The sequence below is a fragment of the Globicephala melas genome, chromosome 15, assembly GCF_963455315.2.
Source record: "Globicephala melas chromosome 15, mGloMel1.2, whole genome shotgun sequence".
Lineage (NCBI taxonomy): Eukaryota > Metazoa > Chordata > Mammalia > Artiodactyla > Delphinidae > Globicephala > Globicephala melas.
The window spans coordinates 46,353,073-46,372,381 of NC_083328.1; the positions used below are offsets into that span (position 1 = coordinate 46,353,073).

The window sequence follows — 19,309 nt, forward strand, 5'->3', positions numbered from 1 at the left end:
CAAATAAATATTCACTGCTGGGGTTACTAGCCTTCACAATTATAACATTATTGTAACTAGTCAAAAATGAAAATAATATGATTTTGCTTAACTTCTTTTTAATACAGATGGCTTAAAAATAAAAAGAACCAGTGTCTTTCTATTGTAATCTTATAAATAGCCTTCTAACCGTCTTGTATTTTTTATAAGCTTCCTACCACTCCCCTGTTGTAGTAAACTTCAGAAAAGGTTGCGATTCCAAAGGGCTGCCTACCAACTGAATGGCATCCTGGCCTCGGCAGGCTGAGCGCCTCATTCTGGCTGCTCTCACTCCCTCTAGCGATGGCAAAGCTCATCTGTCTGATCACCCAGTTACCTCACTGAACGAGAGCTTGGCGAAGTCCTGCCCATCTATGACATCACCCCCTTCTTCAACCACTGCGAGGTGAAGCTTTAACTTCAGACTTGGAGGTGGGCTGTGCAGTAAACTGGAATGCTGTCCCTTGCTCGCTCCTCAGTGGAGGCGTGATCTGAACAGGACCAGCTCAGCCTGCAGCTGCCGTTGGCTTTGTGTGGACTGGACGCCGAGCTGGGCAGAGGGGGAGGGTTATTACTCCAATTCCCAGGCAGTGGAATTACAGCTAGAGCGGCAGAACATATGGGATTGCTTTTTCTCGCCTTCCCGGTAAGTGTTTCCCATGTTTTTCCTTATGATTGTCCCAGAAAGTTTGCTTGGTTTTACTCTCTAGAAAGAAATGACTTGGTATCATGAGGCATCCAAATACGAACGTTTGCTCTGTCACCAGGACGAGCAATGTATGTGCGTGCAAGCCAGCAAGGAAAAATTGGACTGTTACAGCCAAATGCAAGAAGTTTCTTGAAACCTTTCTTTCATTAAAAAAAAACTAATGATAAATGGCTATTTTCTGTCTCGTGTCATTGCTATTTGAAAAGAGCCTTATAGAAAACATTAAGTTGGAAAGTTAAATGTTAGATGTTAAAGAGTACGAGGCAGATTTTTTCACAGAGAGGAAAGCGAAAGGTCTTGCTAACTTGGTGTGTACTGTATGTGTGGTATGATCACCAATTGCTGCTTTTACAACTGTGAAAGAAAATCAATAATCCCTCAGCCCATAAGTACGCAGTACATGAAAAGCATACATCTTGCTCACAGCTAGCCCAGCTACTCCTGGAGACTTATGTGCCTCTGGAAGGATTAACAGCTACACCTAGATTTTAAAGCTTGCACTGCTATCCTGCCAGAGCTGCTTCAAGCATTTCAGGCTTGCAAATCTCAACCAGTGAACTCAACTCCGAGGAGGGGGAGACTCTCTTACAAACCATATCCCCTCTCCATTTGCCCATTGCTTGGGCAAATGTAGTATGTGACTAGCATAGTAATTGGCAAAGTCTACTCAGAAAAACTAACAAAGCTCAGCCTGGAAGTTAAGCCTGATGTATGCAGGGATTTCAGTGTGGCAGGGGGTAAAAAAATGAGTAGAGCCCTCATCAAGTGGGATATGCAGAGTATCCATTCACTTGCAACTTATAATGGGAAAATCTTATATTGAAAGAAATATTTTTATACAACAAAGCTTTCCAAAAGTAGTTAAATGTATCTTCTCAAGAAAATTTTTTTTCAGTGAATTAGATCTGAAAGAAAATGGTTGCATAGAGGTAAAAAGTACAACAGGCCTATATTTTCTCAATATCTGGGGGTTTGATTGTTATTTATTTATTGAGAATTTAAAAGATTTTTTAAAAGCCTTGATATGTGCCAATCATGGGACCAAATTCTCCAATGGTTTTAACAATTAACTATTTTAAATTTTCTTAATAAATCTATCTGCTCTAAAATGCACACATATGTTCCTTCGTTATAGCAGGAAACAACATGAATAAAGCCACTAGAAAAGTGCTTCAGCTGTAGCAATGCCTTTCATTTATCCCCGACAACATAGGAATATCCTGACCAGCATAAACATAAAGAATGAATTTGTCTGTTTTCAGATAGGACCACTTATGTCTGCCCCAAAGTGACATATGACAGATACCCATCTCTCTTGAAATGAGTAAAGAAAGAAATGAACCTTTTAAAAGTACTACAAAATATTAATATTACCGCTACTACCAATATTAATGATAATATGCCAGGTTTTAATCTATAAGAAGATTAAATCAGAGATATGCCACTTAGTTTGCAGATATATGTGTGTGTATACACAACATATACACACACATACACAAATACATACGTATATTAGCCTGAAATAAAAAACAGCGTTACAAAAACATGATTGCATGTATTTTAAGTAGGAAAAGCACGTCTAATTTCTTTTTTAAATAGAGCACTGCCAAAAATATATCTAGTCCAAGGATCAGAAAAGATATTATTGAATGAATAAACATAATGAATTCATTAATATTGTGTATAATACTATCAGTTATTAATTAGGCTGTATAATACTATCAGTTATTAATTGGGCTTTTCATTCCCCCCCCCCATTTTAACTCAATTATGGTTAGGTTCAAAATGCCCAATTAAACACTTCCTAAACATTAACGTTTGTGGAATATATAACTGGGCAGCAAGTAAAGTTTTTACAAAAAGAAGAAAAACAGTAAGAAAATTTGTCACAACTGAATGTGGCAGTAAAATAGAAGGTATGTTTCTTTTGCTTTCAAGTGTTAATTAAGGAGCCTCCAATTCCATCGAAACTTTTTCAGAGCTAAATGAAGCGGTGTGAAATAAATTTGGTTGAAATCTTGTGGCTGTCAGACTTTGTTAGCAAGCTATTAATTATCTTTACCCCAGTTTCTTCTCTAGACTATATTGCCCAATCAAATAGAAACTCCAATTACATTCAGCACCTCCTGCCTAGGGACACAAGACCCTAATGAACACTCAGTGTCTCCAGATGCAAAATACAATTTTCATCTTTAAACATGCAAGTGCACTGCAGAGAGATTTGTCTCTGCTTTTCTTGGCCACACACACTAGGGCTTCCTCTTCTTTCTGAATTATTTTGAACAATTTTAAACCCTACAAAAATCAGTAGCAGAGAACTTGCCTTGTATTAATGTCATATGAATGCTTCTTTATGCTTTTATTCTAGATATGCCAAATGTTCATACCAACATTAAATTAAATCTGGTCATTAGAAAAAAAAATTGGTTTAAAACTGCCATTTCAGTGGATCTTAACTTTTCCCCCTATTTTTAAGGTGGGTGGGCTACATAACAAAGAATGTGTTTAATGCCAAGATCCAAGACTAACTTAAAAATTTTGATTAAACCCCCTTAAATATTCTTTTATTCAACCAGTTTATTTTAATAGTATTATAAATAATTGTTGACAGTCAAATGAAGACCACTATAAATGAAGTCAACGAGGGAAATAAGATTCAGTAAATTTTTCAAAGCCTGTAACTTCTTCCCTCCTTTTCTCCTCAGTCCCCCTTGCCTCCTACCCCCACCTTTTGCCCCAGAGGCCTTTACTGTTCTTCTCAACGGGAGGCTTTGTTGTAATTAAACCAGAGGAAAACTGGCTGGCAGCAGCCAACATCTGACTTAGGGCTTCTGAAAGCAGTGTTCTGGTAGAGTGTACCACCCCCCAGCGGGCAAAAACTCTACAGTAAATCTCTAAGCAGTATTAATTCTCCAAAGTGCCTTTTTCTCTTCAGAGCATTAAAAGGGCCTTTTCTCGACTCTTTCTAACATTCCACCATTTCAAAAACTTATCACAAGTCAACAAACAAATTTCCATCAAGAAGATGGTTTGTAAATAAATGTCTTCTGGAAAAAGCCTTCTGCCGCTTAAGAACCGAAATAGGAATATACATTTCAGAAAGCATTTTCCAGTTTCAGAATGCAGATCAACATCGCGAAATTTGGTAAACCATCACACTAAAAAACAGTCTGAAAGCCATGTTTATATTGCATAGGAGAGCAGGTTTCAGGACTTTGACTTGTCTGTTGACAAGAACACCAGGGAAAACAGATTTTAAGTAAAAAAGAACGAAATGTAATCTAAGCAGCAGCTAAAGTTTCATTTGTTTAACATATGCATAATCTCTTTTCCTAGCCCCCAAATCAAGTGTCAGGAATGTATAAAAAGCTCTCTCCAGGTATTAGTCTGCTTAAATGAGAGAAAGGAGAAATTGCTCTCTCTTGATGAGACAATGACAGCTTTTGTTCTTTATTCTTTCACTTTTCACGTGCACAAGTTACCGTGGCAACTTTGAAAAGAAAACCCAGAGACCACATTTGGTTAAACACCATTTTCAAAGTGTGCCACTGGACTGTGGATTGATCAGTTTATGTGTTGATGATTTTCTTCCTCTTCATTTGGTTTAAATCAACAATACTCAACTCTGACATGAAAAAAACAAGGTGTTTTTTATGATTATGGATGTTATCATCCAGCCCAGTGCTTGGCACACAGTAGACCCAAATATTTGTTCTATTAGAGTATGGAAACTTGAATATTAGAAATTTAAAGCGTATCAACCAAATTGTACTAACAACACTGAAAAGGGCATTTCAAGTTTGCAGTGGGAAAATGTGGTTTAACAAAGATAAGCATAGTTTTAATTGCAATTGCTTAAAAGTCAATGCAAACTTAAAGCTTGTCCCCTGCCCCAAGCTCTCTACTGCTCACCTTTACCAACCTCTAAATTAATATCTTATTCATTCTTATAAGCCATGGTTTTCTAACTCATTTAGTCTGGCTTAATATCATAAAGGAAGCAGCCTTCAATATGATGAAAGATAACATCCCAGTTTGCCTTTTTGTTTTAAGGATGCTCAGTTTAACTTTATAAGCCAAAACAAATGAAGCAGAATTAGATTCATTTATCACAAACCTATTGGGGAAAAGAACCAGTAACATAAAAGGAGAAAGTAAAAATACTTTGCTTTGGAACTTTCATCCCCTATTTGCATAAATGAAACAAACCTTACAGGCCAGAAAATAGTCTGGATAAAACTACGTAAGGAAAGGCACACTTGCTTCTCTGCCTCTCAGCAAACCCTTCAGACTTCATGACTCTCAAGAGGAGAGTTAGAGGTCCTTCTGCTTGCCTGGCATTAAACAAAAGAATTGGAACTTTCCTGAAATCTGATGATCGTGGAAAATTTAACTACCAGACAGGCTGCTTAGAAAGCATTTTGCTGTCACTATCAACTAACCTGATGTACTCCAGTTTTTCAGTTTAACCATCCACGTAGTTTATTTGAAATATCATTTGTCATTACAAAGACTTAGCATTCATAGGTTGATCATTTTGTTGAGCTTTCTAGCAGCAATTTAAACCTTCATGAATAAATTACTTTCCTAATACTCCAAATTATGATTGTATAAATTCCAGTTTACCTAGAAATATTCACAGACTTGGATAAATTTGAGTAAGCATACGTTTTCTTCAATCTCAAGGTTTTACTCAAAATAATAATGCAATTAACTTCGATTAAGAGTTCTACATGCCTTTCTACTTTTAGATTTAATATTTTTAAAAGTTTCCCAGAGAGTTAAGAGAACCTGATGTGAGGCAAAGCATTAAAAAGAAACGAAAACTCAAAACTCTATACTCGATTTAAGATTTTTTTTAAATGAGCAATGATTTCAAATCAAAGTCCATTTAAATCAAAGGGAGCAAATAAAGGATTTAGGAAGTTAGCACTATCAACATATAATCTTAATCTAGGTGTTCAAAGCATAAGAAATACCTTGTCATCTCAAACATTCCCACCTCCAAAATATTGTAGTAGCAAAGAAGGACTCATATAAACATGTAGATTACCTCAAGTTCTTGACTTTATTTAAATACCAGTTTTCTATTCAGATACAACTTCTTCAATTATGTTAGTTTTCTTAAACTATCTCAAAATGACAGCATCTTTATCTATTCACATTCTTTTAAGTATATCATGGAAATCAATTGGAGGCTTCTTGCAGATGTGATTACATTATAAATGCATTTTTAAAAATCCACAATTTTTATTTATAAAGATAAACTGAATAGGAAAATCCATATTAAAAATCTGATTTACCGGTGAGGCGATTATGTTTTTCTTCTTTTTGCTACAGTTCTACATGCTATATACTGAAGCAATGATACAATTTAAAAAAAATTTTAAACATTCCTTTAAATAACCAGGGCTCCATTTATGTTTCCCCCCAAGTTACCCCATTAACAATATTTTTCTAAAAGATCGATTCCTTTTTGTTCAGAAGTAATGGCCTCTTTCAAGCCTATGCAGACATAAAGGCTCTGAAGTCAATGTTGTGGAAACCAGGCCACAGTGTCCATGCCAGTGGGGATCATTTTTCTTTTCATCAGTCACATTCAACTACAATGTCTTTATGTGCGTGAATATGTAGAGCCAGCTCGGAAAGAGGGTAGTGTAAGCATGGGGGCAGGATCACCTATTTTAGATGGAGAGACCATTACGGCCTCTAATATGCAAAATAAAACAAAACTCTGTAGCACTATAGGTTTTAAATATAAAAAGTCAGGAGAAGATATAAAATATAAGATATAAAACACAATCAAGCATGCATTGAACTGTTTGAGCTTAAGTAAAGGGAGTAAGAACTTGTGAAGGAAGCTTCATTTTTCAAAGAGTATCCTTCTCTCCAGAGAAACATGCTTTATATTTTTGCCTTTTGTTTTAACGCAGTCTGGGGAGAAAAGAATGGCATTTTCCAAGAATTTAATGAGATTTCAGGCTTTCTGTTAATCCCACGTTATTACCACTATTGTATTAATGGCAATGTGAGTTTGCATATCAAATAGAGCAGAGGAAGCAGTTTCACAAATGTAAAACAGAAAAATAAACAAATTAATCTTCCTTCTTTTCACACCAATTTAGAATATTTTTTCTTTCTCTGGGCTAAAAATGTGAAAATCAATACATATTCTTGGAGCTTGAATTGGTGAAATACTTACAGCTCAGCTACAAGCTTTAGCTCTGGTTATCATTATGATCATCACCTTGCACAGACTCTAGGCTGACCGACGATTTTTAAATTCCCATTCGTCAGATTAATCTTTTCAATTTTAGAGTACGTCCTGGTGTATGAGAAATGGCCAGCTATTGGCAACATTTTAAGCAGGTTCTCACCTGTGATTTTTATAATGGTTTTGATTAGTTTTTAATGCAGTTCAACAAAAGTAACTGTTTTTTAAATTGCTTTAAATTTTTTCTTAAATTTACCCAATTACTTTATATGTTGAATAATTTTCAAGCTTAGAAAACATTTACAGAAGATACTTTTTAAGGTAAAATTGTAATTATAACTTCACAGCTTGCTTTTCCATTTTCACATACCAAGAAAGTAACAGTCTTCAAGAAAATACTCCACTGAAATTCAACAATAATGAGCAAAACCCTAAAGGCATCACTGTAAAACCTCACATTAAACAATAAATCACTTAAACTTTCCTTTGTGGGCACTTTGCAATATTCACTAGAGACTACTTTATCCATCTGCTAACTGCTATTTTGATTTCAAGTTGCCTAAATAATAAATTAAATGTATCTGTAATTTTTTTTCAGTTTTCTTCTGTTAATGCAGTCTATTAGTGCTGATATCTGGTGACAAACTAAAAGAAATCAAACTTTCAAAGAGAACCAGAAACACAAATTTTGGCCTTATTTAACATTCACTTTCAGTAGTGTTTGAATTCTGGAACAGATGCTATCCTTGTTGGATGCTAGGTAATTACTGGGGGAGAAGCAAATTGCTTCTACTTTCAGGGTCAAATATTTCCATGATACCTTAATGAACCCTACTTGTATAGAAAGCCCCTGAGTGGGTGACTTTGCATAACAGATACTGATCCTACCCACCTCCCCTGCCCACCCCCAAAAATTGTCATGCATATTAGATAATGAACAAAGCAGTCATCATTAAAATCTTGAGTCTCTTTGGTAAAGCCTTAAGCCCTTTCAGAAGTGAAAAAGACAGTCATTGGAGATTGGCATGTTCCTGTCTGAACCTAGAGAGAAATGCCTTGTCAGCTTTTGATATGCTTTCCTAACGGTCATTACAAGGAGACATTGAAATAGCTTCCTTTCTGTCCCAAATACAGTTTCTCAAGTTCAGTTTGCTAAAAATTGTATTCTCCTGAAAAAAATACTATGACTTGAACTTCTGTGCTGCCTTTTGGCCAACAATACCTGAGTAACTTGAGTTTCAAGATCATCAACTAGCCCTTAAAAACACCTCTAAGGAGGAAGGTCATAGTGTCCACATTCTGCAATTGGGAAAATTGAGGCCTGCAGGAAGAATTAAACAGGGCACTGGGCAAATCAAAAGATGTGCTTCTAAAGCAAACCCTTTTCAACTCTTTAAATTGTAGATTGTATGACTTTGTAAAACTATGTTCAGAAATGTCTAAAATGTTACCATGGCATTTCTGTCAAAAATCCTTGTTATGTCTTTGTTCACCTCTTTGATGTGTACTTGTTTTCTTTTTAAACATTTTATCATTTTCTATCTAAGATTTAAAAGTGAATTTTTAAAGACTGGTCTGACCTGAATTCAAAATCCATGGAAGGGGCTTACTGCCTCTTGAATGAAGCTTTGCTTCTGATTTGTTGAACAGTCAGTTAACAATAGAAATTATCTATTTGGTGACAATCTCAACTTTGGCTTCCACTTTATTTATATAAATGGGAAGTAAAAGACAAAGAGGTCATCTTATCCCTTTGCAACAACTACTATGACGAAAGATGTGTTGCTTAAAGAAAGAAGTGAAGTTAAATTTCTAGGAAATTTCTCTAGTGTGTTAATGTTCATTGTTAATAGTTCATTAAAACATTTTACTTTCACAGGAGATGCTCAGACCCAGTGTATTTCAAGGAACAGAAACATAAAGGAAATCTAGTATGCTTCCTTTTTTTTTCCCCATGAAGAATATTTGAATTAAGTTTTTTTTTACCTCTTGAAAGAATACCTGTTCTTTCATAACCTGTGACTGCACCAGCTATTCTGAGAAAGCAGCAAGAAGCAAAAGCTGGAAATAGCTATTTCACAGCAGGTAATCACACCTCAGGATGTAGCTACTGTACAAAGTTTATACTTGGATAATTCTGGATGGGAATAAAGGTGGGGGGTAACTGCCTGAAAACCTATTACTATACAGGTCTTAGCATCATGAATGGCTTTCTTCATGAGGATCTGAAGTTACTATCTCTGACCACATTGCACAGAAGAGCCAATAAGAATTTCAAAGAGAGCAGTTTCCACTAAGGGAATTAAGCTACACAAAAGGAACCTTCACACAGAAACTCTATAAGAAAGGAAAAAAAAAAAACATAGGAAACCATGTGTTCTACATAGTAACAGGAAAGTGAATTGTTTCTGGTCCCCACTTTAATAAGCTTGCCCACCATGCTGAACCGCAGCTGGAATGTTCATTGACAACAGCAAGCCTGATCTGGAGGTGTGTGCGGCATAGGATTACTTGAATAAACAGTGAAGAATATTTCCAAGGACTAAACAAGAGTTTATAAGTCCCAGCCCCTCACCAGGAAAATAATATATGCGCATTGGATTTTCACTCACGCAAAATTTACCCACATCGTTCAATAAGGTAGGAAAAATATTAAAGTCTTTTATCTTCATGCCTGAAATTATAAAGGCTAATTAATACCTAAAGGTGCTGAAGAAATTATATCACACAATAGATCAGTACAAATCTATAATTCTCCAGCCATGGAGAATGTTGAATAATATTTTAGATTAGAACTTGAAGAAAGATAAATGCATTGTGAAAACATGTTATGAGATAGAATGTAATGAAAAATGTTCATAAAGCCATTAAACCATGTAGTACAAAACATACAATAAAATGGGAGAAAGAAAGAGCTAGCTTAACATGAAATGGAATTTTCCACTTAGATTAGCTAGATGTATTAGCTGTATATCTTTCCTTCCCTAAAGTAAATGAAAAAGATTCCTTCTGATTTTCTTGCTAGAAATACCTATCTCACATGTTTAATATTAATAATCAAAGAAAAATAACATTAATAATCAAAGCAAACACTTGGCTTTACTGGGATTCAGGATCTCAAGAGATTTGTAACTATTCCTGAATAGTAAGAGAATAGATTTTTTTGACTACAAATTCTACAGTTGTGCAGTCTACGTAATAGAAAGCAGATATAAAATTTTCGTTAAGAACAGTAACATTATTATCTTTAAATATAACAAATCATATTCATATGTGTCAATTCATTATGAATATTAAGAAAAAATTAGAAATCTGACTAGCTTGGTCAATGACTGGCTACAAAACTGATATAAAGTATTATGAAAATGCTTTAGAATATTCAATAAAACTAATTATATTTAACATTTCAAAGTCAGATAGATTTGGGACATAATACTTAATACCAGAAACCTTTAAAGTAAAAAGATTATGTGATTGTGTTCGTTGTTAGCTAGCAATAAAACCTAAGCATGCCAAAAAAAAAAAAATTAACTAATAAAAGTGATTATAGATGTTGCAGTTTCCATATCTATTTCAAATACCATTTTAAATACGCTGGCCTGATGGTTTTCTGTCTTTTTTTTTTAACTCACTCCATTTTAGGGCTCTGAAACTACCTTGTGTAAAGACCTCAACACTGCTGACCATGATCAGCCCAGCCTGGAGCATCTTCCTCATCGGGGCTAAAATTGGGCTGTTCCTCCAGGTGGCACCACTATCAGTTATGGCTAAATCCTGTCCATCTGTGTGCCGCTGTGATGCCGGTTTCATTTACTGTAATGATCGCTTTCTGACATCCATTCCAACAGGAATACCAGAGGATGCTACAACTCTCTACCTTCAGAACAACCAAATAAATAATGCTGGGATTCCTTCAGATTTGAAAAACTTGCTGAAAGTAGAAAGAATATACCTATATCACAACAGTTTAGATGAATTTCCTACCAACCTACCAAAGTACGTAAAAGAGTTACATCTGCAAGAAAATAATATAAGGACTATCACTTATGATTCACTTTCAAAAATCCCCTATCTGGAAGAATTACATTTAGATGATAACTCCGTCTCAGCTGTTAGCATTGAAGAGGGGGCATTCCGAGACAGTAACTATCTCCGGCTGCTTTTCCTGTCCCGTAATCATCTTAGCACAATCCCCTGGGGTTTGCCCAGGACTATAGAAGAACTCCGCTTGGATGATAATCGCATATCCACCATCTCATCACCATCTCTTCAAGGTCTCACTAGCCTAAAACGCCTGGTTTTGGATGGAAACCTGCTGAACAACCACGGTTTAGGTGATAAAGTTTTCTTCAACCTAGTCAACTTAACGGAACTGTCACTGGTACGGAATTCCCTGACTGCTGCACCAGTAAACCTCCCAGGCACAAACCTGAGGAAGCTTTATCTTCAAGATAACCATATCAATCGGGTGCCCCCAAATGCTTTTTCTTATCTAAGGCAGCTGTATCGACTTGATATGTCCAATAACAACCTAAGTAATTTACCTCAGGGTATCTTTGATGATTTGGACAACATAACCCAATTGATTCTTCGCAACAATCCGTGGTATTGTGGGTGCAAGATGAAATGGGTGCGTGACTGGTTACAATCACTACCTGTGAAGGTCAATGTGCGTGGACTCATGTGCCAAGCCCCCGAAAAGGTTCGGGGAATGGCTATCAAGGACCTCAATGTGGAACTGTTTGATTGTAAGGACAGCGCAGTTGTAAGCACCATTCAGACAACCACTGCAACACCCAAAACAGTGCATCCTGCTCAAGGACAGTGGCCAGCTCCAGTGACCAAACAACCAGACATGAAGAACCCCAAACTCACTAAGGATCAGCGAACCACGGGGAATCCAGCAAGAAAAACAATTATCATTACTGTGAAAGCTGTCACCTCTGACACAATTCATATCTCTTGGAAACTTGTCCTACCTATGACTGCTTTAAGACTCAGCTGGCTCAAACTGGGTCACAGCCCAGCGTTTGGATCTATAACGGAAACAATTGTAACAGGAGAACGCAGTGAATACTTGGTCACAGCCCTGGAGCCTGATTCACCCTATCGAGTCTGCATGGTTCCCATGGAAACCAGTAACCTCTACCTATTTGATGAAACTCCTGTTTGTATTGAGACTGAAACCGCACCCCTTCGAATGTACAACCCTACAACCACCCTTAATCGAGAGCAAGAGAAAGAACCTTACAAAAACCCCAATTTACCATTGGCTGCCATCATTGGTGGGGCCGTGGCCCTGGTGACCATCGCCCTTCTCGCTTTAGTGTGCTGGTATGTTCATAGGAATGGATCACTCTTCTCAAGGAACTGTGCGTACAGCAAAGGGAAGAGAAGAAAGGATGACTATGCGGAAGCTGGCACCAAGAAGGACAACTCCATCCTGGAAATCAGGGAGACTTCTTTTCAGATGTTACCGATAAGCAATGAACCCATGTCAAAGGAGGAATTTGTAATACACACCATATTTCCTCCTAACGGAATGAATCTGTACAAAAACAATCACAGTGAAAGCAGTAGTAACCGAAGCTACAGAGACAGTGGTATTCCAGACTCAGATCACTCACACTCATGATGCTGGAGGACTCGCAGCATACCGTGTTTCGGTTTTTTTAAACCTAAGGGAGGTGATGGTAGGAACCCTGTTCTACTGTAAAACACTGGAAAAAGAGACTGAGAAAAGCAATGTACTGTACATTTGCCATATAATTTATATTTATGAACTTTTTATTAAAAGTTTCAAATTTCAGGTTACTGCTGCGATTGATGTAGTGGAGAAGCCTGAACACAATTCTATATTTTAGTACTTTTTAGTAATTTGTACTGTATTTTCCTTGCAAATATTGAAGTTATAAATCATTTACTTTGTGTTCTACTGAGTAAGATGACTTGTTGACTGTGAAAGTGAATTTTCTTGCTGTGTTGAACAATCAGAACTGCGTTCACATGAGATCCTTGTAGTATAAGCACAGGCCATTTTTCACTTTGGTATTAATGTAAAAAAAAAAAACTGGCTGAATGAGAAAAATTAAATTTCAAAAGGTAGTTATGAAATAATGTTCCAATTATTAAATTTGTATTCCAGTGGTATTCAATAATCAAAATATGTGAAGTAATGGGCAATATCAGACTTGCTGCATAACTCCATTTTTACCCTAAGCAAATTAGATATCCTTAAGAAAGTAAACATATCTTCTGAGCTGAATCCATCAGCTGGCATAAAAGGAGTGTGAAGTCTGCTGTTGTTAATGCCATTGTTAACAAAGCTTTGAGAATAAAGGACTTCACAAAAACAATACTGTAAGCGTGCTTCCAGGTTAGGGGGAAATCTGTACTTAGGAAAACATGAAAACATAGACTCGCATAGCGTAATGAACACAAATCTCAGAATTGCATTCTGGTTTTGCCTATACCATCCTGATTTTTGAAAAGTCAACTCTAAAGACACAATTGTTCATGTTTATGATGTTTTTATCATAAAGGATGTCAAAAAAAACCTTACACACATTAAAAAGGTAGCATAACCGTAAGCAATTCCCCTCAGCAATGAAGAGAAAGTAGTACTTTAAATGAGAATTTAAAAGAAAAATGAATACTAGAAATTAAACTTAGATCTGGTTTATGTGAAACATTTTAACACTGTACATAAACGTTCAATTTACGTTCACAATGATCAAGAATACTGCCCATTACTGTCACAGTTTTCCAGATATTACATAATTAACTTGTAATGTAACATTTCTTTCCAGCTTCCTACTGAATTGTGAGCTATTACTTGTTTAAAAACCTCATCACTTTTCTGTTGCCATGATTTTTTTTTTTCCCAACAAAAAACCAAAGTGCATTGTACGCCCTTTGGCCAGTCTTGTATGTGCCTTGATCCAACGCTACATGTATTCAGCTTTTAAAACTCGACAAATTTTTCATACTTCCTTAAATATGAAAAATTGTGGTCTTATTGCTGAATAAAACAAAAGAAAGGACAAAATAATTGTGCTTGCTGTTTCGGGATTATGTTACTATCAGTAAAGTAGCAAACTGCCCAGCACATTAGTCCTAAGTACCCCCTGTATTTTTCTAGGCATAAAAATAAATGTTGGCTACAAATAAAAAAAATAGCAATATCTTGAGCTTGTGTATTATTTTACTTAAGGGTTCAGCGTTTCATGCATAAACGAATATCCTAACAGTCTTTTGGAATACTCTTACAGAAAACTTCAGAAGTGGTTTTGTGACCTTCCAGTCTTTGTACACCGCTGCTGTTGTCCTGGTTGATACTTTAAGGTGGTTTTTGAAAAATTAATATTTTTTAAAATAGCTTTTTGGTAGTACAAGTTGGCATCAGAGGATCTGATATCCCAGATTTACCACTTACTAGGTATGTGAAAACAAACCATTTACTCTCCCTAGCTTAGTTTCCTTATGTATACAATGGGGCTATTAATACCACCCACCTCACAGGGTTGTTGTGAGGATTAAATGAGACAATGTGCTTGGAAACTGTACAATGTTCAACAAAATACAAGTTACTACTATTATGGTCAAGCAGAGTGAGCCATGTGTTCCCAGTGGTTTGTTACATATCGCTGCTTCTACTACTCTGCTAACAAATATCTCCAACTGCCTATGAAACCTCATTTATTCATTTGCCATCTTCAAATGTTTCTCAATACTTTCTCTTTTGATTTCCTGTTAAGGATAGTTGTTTTCTAGGGATAACTTAGCAAAGAAAATGTGATTAACACTGGATACAGGGAACATTTTCTGAAGGAAGTTTGACTTTGCTTCCACAGGTTTTGAGTAGTTTAGCTACAAGCTCTGCCAGAAGTCAGGGAAAGGGCTGGATGGTTCCGTAAAGTCCCTATACACCTGTGAGTTTATAAAAAGTCAAAAGCCAAGACTATTTTCCAGTTAGTATACCTTTCATGAGCACAGAAAATTTTATGTGTTCTGATACATGCATTTTAATTATTTTACCTGGGGTAAATCAGAAATATGTTTTATTAGCAAATAGAGAAAGCAAATAGAGAAAGCAAATTTAGCAAATAGAGAAAGTACTGAGAGGGTAAAAGTTTATTCTTTTACCTAGGCTTGCTATGAAATCCAAATACTTTGCTGAAATATATATATACTTTCAATAAATGACAAAACACAAATCTCCACCTTAAGGGACACTAAATTAATTACAGATACATATACATCTATCCTAAGCTAAATGTTCACAATTTTTACTGATCAGGTACTAACAAAGAAAAATGTAGGAAAAAAAAATTCAATCCTGAATATGCAGCTTATACATTTAACAAGAATACAATGGGGAAGCTACAAAAAAAATGAGGGAAAAATCACTCCCCTGCTGAACGTTTGACAAAAATCAAAAATTGCTTTTGGATGCAGGCACTTGTAACTGCATTAAATCACTGCACTTACACTCTCGTTCCCTATTAAAAACAACACTGTGTTCTTTCAGTGAGGCCTATTTGTTAAAAGTATTCCCCTGTGCCAAAGGAACTAGTAAAAAACTCTGCTTTACTAACCCCATTTTCTGAGTAAAGCACATTTTATAGGTACATGCCAACATGACAGTTTTCATGAAGAGTCCAAAGAGACCCACGTGCTTTAAAGCACCTGAAGTGTGGGTGTTAAAAAGGAACCAATCCACCACTGAATTCACTTTAAGATTAGCTCATCTGCCCCTGAAAACAGTAGTGGCACTTACAATTCTAATTCCTTTCTCCTACTTAGCATGATTAGCAAATCTTAATTTAGCATAGTGTTGGAATTGAAACTACTGTACTTTATGCTTTTGGACTATTGATTAAATTAGCAAAAAAAAAAATAACTCATGATTATCAATCACTTTCTTAAGAACTTCAAAGTTCTTTACAAAAAAAATCTCAACAGCCAATGACCCTTACTGAGTGGTTTCTGTATTATAAAATAGTAGGAGCTTTGCCTTCAAGAAGTGTGCTGTCTAGAGGTTGTAAGGCATTAAACAAATAATCTAGTGAAAGTTATACTGTGACTGCAGTACAGACAAAATAATTACATCTATCTGGATGGATCAAGGAAGACCTCATGAAGGAGGTAAAACGAAACTAGGGCTGGTATTGAAAGACAGGATGGTATTTAAGGAGAAAGCAAGAAAAACAGATACTGGCCATGGAGGGAAAATGATGAACAAAGTCATGGAGGCTGGAAAACAGTTGCAGTGCTTCTCGATGCTGGCTTTGGTCAGAATCACTTGGGGAGGCTCTTTATTAATTTAACCAGGCCGCAAACCAGACCTACTAAATTTAAATCTCCCAGGTTAAGTTTGAGTATTTATATACTTTTAATTCCAAAGGTGTTTCTGCTGAGGTTGAGTACCACTGATTTAGCAGGTGTTTGTGGAAAGGCCAATAGTCCAGCTGAAATACAGGGTCCATGAAGGAAATAAAGCTGGACATATTTTTTTTTTATGTCAGGCTTTGTTATATTGTGTTAAGTGTGTTAAATTCCAAGCTGAGAAGTCTTCAGGATATTCTTTGGCAATGGTTGTTAAGCAGGTGCATAAATAATCAATACTTTAGGGACATTTTGTAGAAATAAAGAATATTGCATGAAGGAAAAAGAAGGAGAAACTGGGAGTAAGAAGACAAGTTAGACGTCTATGCAGTATTCCAGGCAAGAGGAAATAAGAGCCTGAACAGTGAAATAGGGTTTTTAAAAAAGGTGTAATTCAAAAGATACATGAAAGGTAGAATTTCTAGGAATTGGAAACTGAAGAAAGAATAAAAATTAAAGATAATTCTCAGCCTGAGTAAGTAAAATGTTGGTGAGGCAATTAATAATGATGGAAAATACTGGAAAAGCAAATGTCAGAGTATTTTGTACATAATGAGTTTGAATAGGTGACCATATGCACAGTACAGGTTTACACTGGCTGATTATTAGTAGTTCCGTCTTTGCCTTCCATAGTGACCCAATTTAGATGATAAATTATAATCACCGTAGGTTTAAAGTACTTTTATGTTACCCCTCTGGAAATGTCTACCAGGAAGTTGGAAATGAGGGTGTAAGATCTTCGGCATCAAGGAAGGGAATCCATATCTAACAGCTTATTATTAAAGTTGAGAGGATGGATGAGATCACCAACAGAACGCGAGCAGAGAAAGAGAGAAAAGAGACAAAGGAACACCTACGCTTTGTAGGGACAGAAGAGGGAAGAGGAATACAAAAACAAACAAACAAAAAAACCGGAGTCACAAAGGGGAAAGATCATTTTGAGAAGAAAATATAATGAAATCAAGGAACTGGAAACATTTTTAAAAGGAGGATGTCAAAAAGGTAGTCAGGAATACAGACTTGGAAGAGGAAACTGAATATGAAAAAAGAGGAGACCATCAGGGATTTTGAAGCAGTGTCAGCAGAGTAAGGAGGCAAAAAGCCTGTGTGATGTTGGCAGGATAATGAGAGATAAAGAAAACAGAAACAATGATTAAGTCTACTCTTTAAGAAGTTTGGAGGTGAAGCGATCTCGCTTGGTCGGTCATGTCGAGGATCAAGAGGAATAAAAAAGAAGTGAGTGCCAGGAAGGATATTTACTGACCTCAGGAATGAGATAGAGTTAGGAATCTACAATGAGGACAGGGAGCATATTTAACAGAAGTGAAGAAAATTGAGATGCACAAGAGGTGTGGTCCAAGTCATGGCTGTGACTCTAAGATGACTGAAGTTAAAGGCTGAGAAGCTGCAGTTTTGGAAGAGTCACCAGTGAGGAGGACACAATCACTCAGAGAGAGGGAAAGGATTGGTATGCAGGTAAGGCTTATAAGACAAGCCCTAAGGAAGATGGGGAAATGTCCCAGAGATGAAGAAGAGGGAGAAGATGATGGAATTAGACGATGTTGATATAAAATAAGAATTTCAAAAGAAAGGACTTTGAATAGTGGTGAAAAACCAAAGTCAAGAAGAGGTCTTTCAGGGGAAGGGAAAATTTTTTTGAAACTCCCTACCTCTATTACACACCCCTCCCCTTCCCTAGTTGCATCAAATAGTGACAGTAAGAGATGCAACAGGTAACAGGGAAGGTGTCATCCTCAGGGAACAGACGTCAATTAATTCAAGGTGGTGGAAAGAATGCTAAGAGAAATATGAGTAGCATGGGAAGCTGGAACCCAAAAGTAAAGGATTGAAATGGGCTCAGTGGAAGCAGTTAGGATATGGGCCAGAGAGGAGGTCAAAACCTCAGATGGAAAGAGACACGAAGAAGTAAAGGAGAGCAGAGGAGGGCACTGCACCTAGGATTCTAGCAGATGATCACAGTTTAAAAGGATGTTGGTCATGAGAGGTCGGTGGAAACCTCTGTTCTAAATAGTATAGATATTCTGAACAGATGAAAGAAAAAGAACTAGAATAACCAAATTAACATTCCTCTATTCTTTGAACATCAAAACAGATTTAAATCTAACTTTATCTCAGAGTGTTTCTGAAGAAGTATTTCTACCCACCCGTGCAAATTTTTACCAGGCTTTCCCACAAGCATCATAGAATTCCAGGGGTAAGCAAATCACATTCTAGACCCCTCCCACTTCCTACCTACCATCTCATTTTTATACTATATGGGTGAAATGAGATTCAAAATAAATTTTAGGGCTATCTTGAAAGTTTTTTTTTTTTTTTCTTTTTTAAGAGGCTTCAAAAGGAAGTATGCAGCCACAGGGGTATGGAAGTTGGGGATAATGGGGTTTTACAGACTGTGTACACACACAAAAGCAGTGCTCCTTTTTCAATGCCAGCTGGTTGGGGGGGTGGGGAGGGCAGTCTAGGAAATTACTACCCAAAGTAATTACCCTTTTGAATGTACATCATGGCTCTGATAATTGTGGCATTACAAAGCTGAGGCTAGTTTATATCAATGTTCCATTAAAAAGCATGGAATCACTGCTGGAATTCCACATTTTAATTTCCTAGATGTGAAGACCAATGCTAATAATAATAAAACAGTAAAGACAAGGTGAAACAAAAGTCTAACAAACCTATCTTTTAAAAATATATTCTACAAACATTAGCAATGTCTCACACACACAGTGGGCTTAACAAATGTCTGGTGACCACGCCACTGCTGCAGACACTGCCATTTGTTGAGGACTGTTCAAGCACAATGCTGTTCTATAAATTTCAATCTTGTTTAATTCATACAGTAACTTTACAGGTAGGAATGATTATTTGTATTTTTCAGATGAGCATATTAATACTTAGAAAGTTTATGGAGTTAGATATTTTATTCATTCAACATTAACAATGATTTATTGTGCTTGGCTCTG

General features: G+C 36.3%; 2 protein-coding genes across 7 annotated transcripts in view; one reads left to right on the forward strand and one right to left on the reverse strand.

Moving 5' to 3' along the window:
* MACROD2 (mono-ADP ribosylhydrolase 2) overlaps window positions 1–19,309 on the reverse strand; it is a 1,989,159-nt gene that overhangs the window by 1,667,479 nt on the left and 302,371 nt on the right. The window lies entirely within an intron of this gene.
* FLRT3 (fibronectin leucine rich transmembrane protein 3) lies at window positions 400–14,123 on the forward strand. Of its 3 annotated transcripts, XM_060285230.2 has the most exons (4): window positions 400–664; window positions 8,821–9,026; window positions 9,132–9,581; window positions 10,584–14,123. In XM_060285230.2, the coding sequence occupies exon 4, from the start codon at window positions 10,627–10,629 to the stop codon at window positions 12,574–12,576; it is 1,950 nt and encodes a 649-aa protein (XP_060141213.1). In that variant the 5' UTR covers window positions 400–664; window positions 8,821–9,026; window positions 9,132–9,581; window positions 10,584–10,626; the 3' UTR covers window positions 12,577–14,123. The 3 variants fall into 3 exon arrangements, with proteins under 3 accessions (XP_060141213.1, XP_060141212.1, XP_030728393.1); XM_060285229.2 differs by having other exon boundaries at window positions 8,821–9,581; XM_030872533.3 differs by lacking the exon at window positions 9,132–9,581 and having other exon boundaries at window positions 401–664.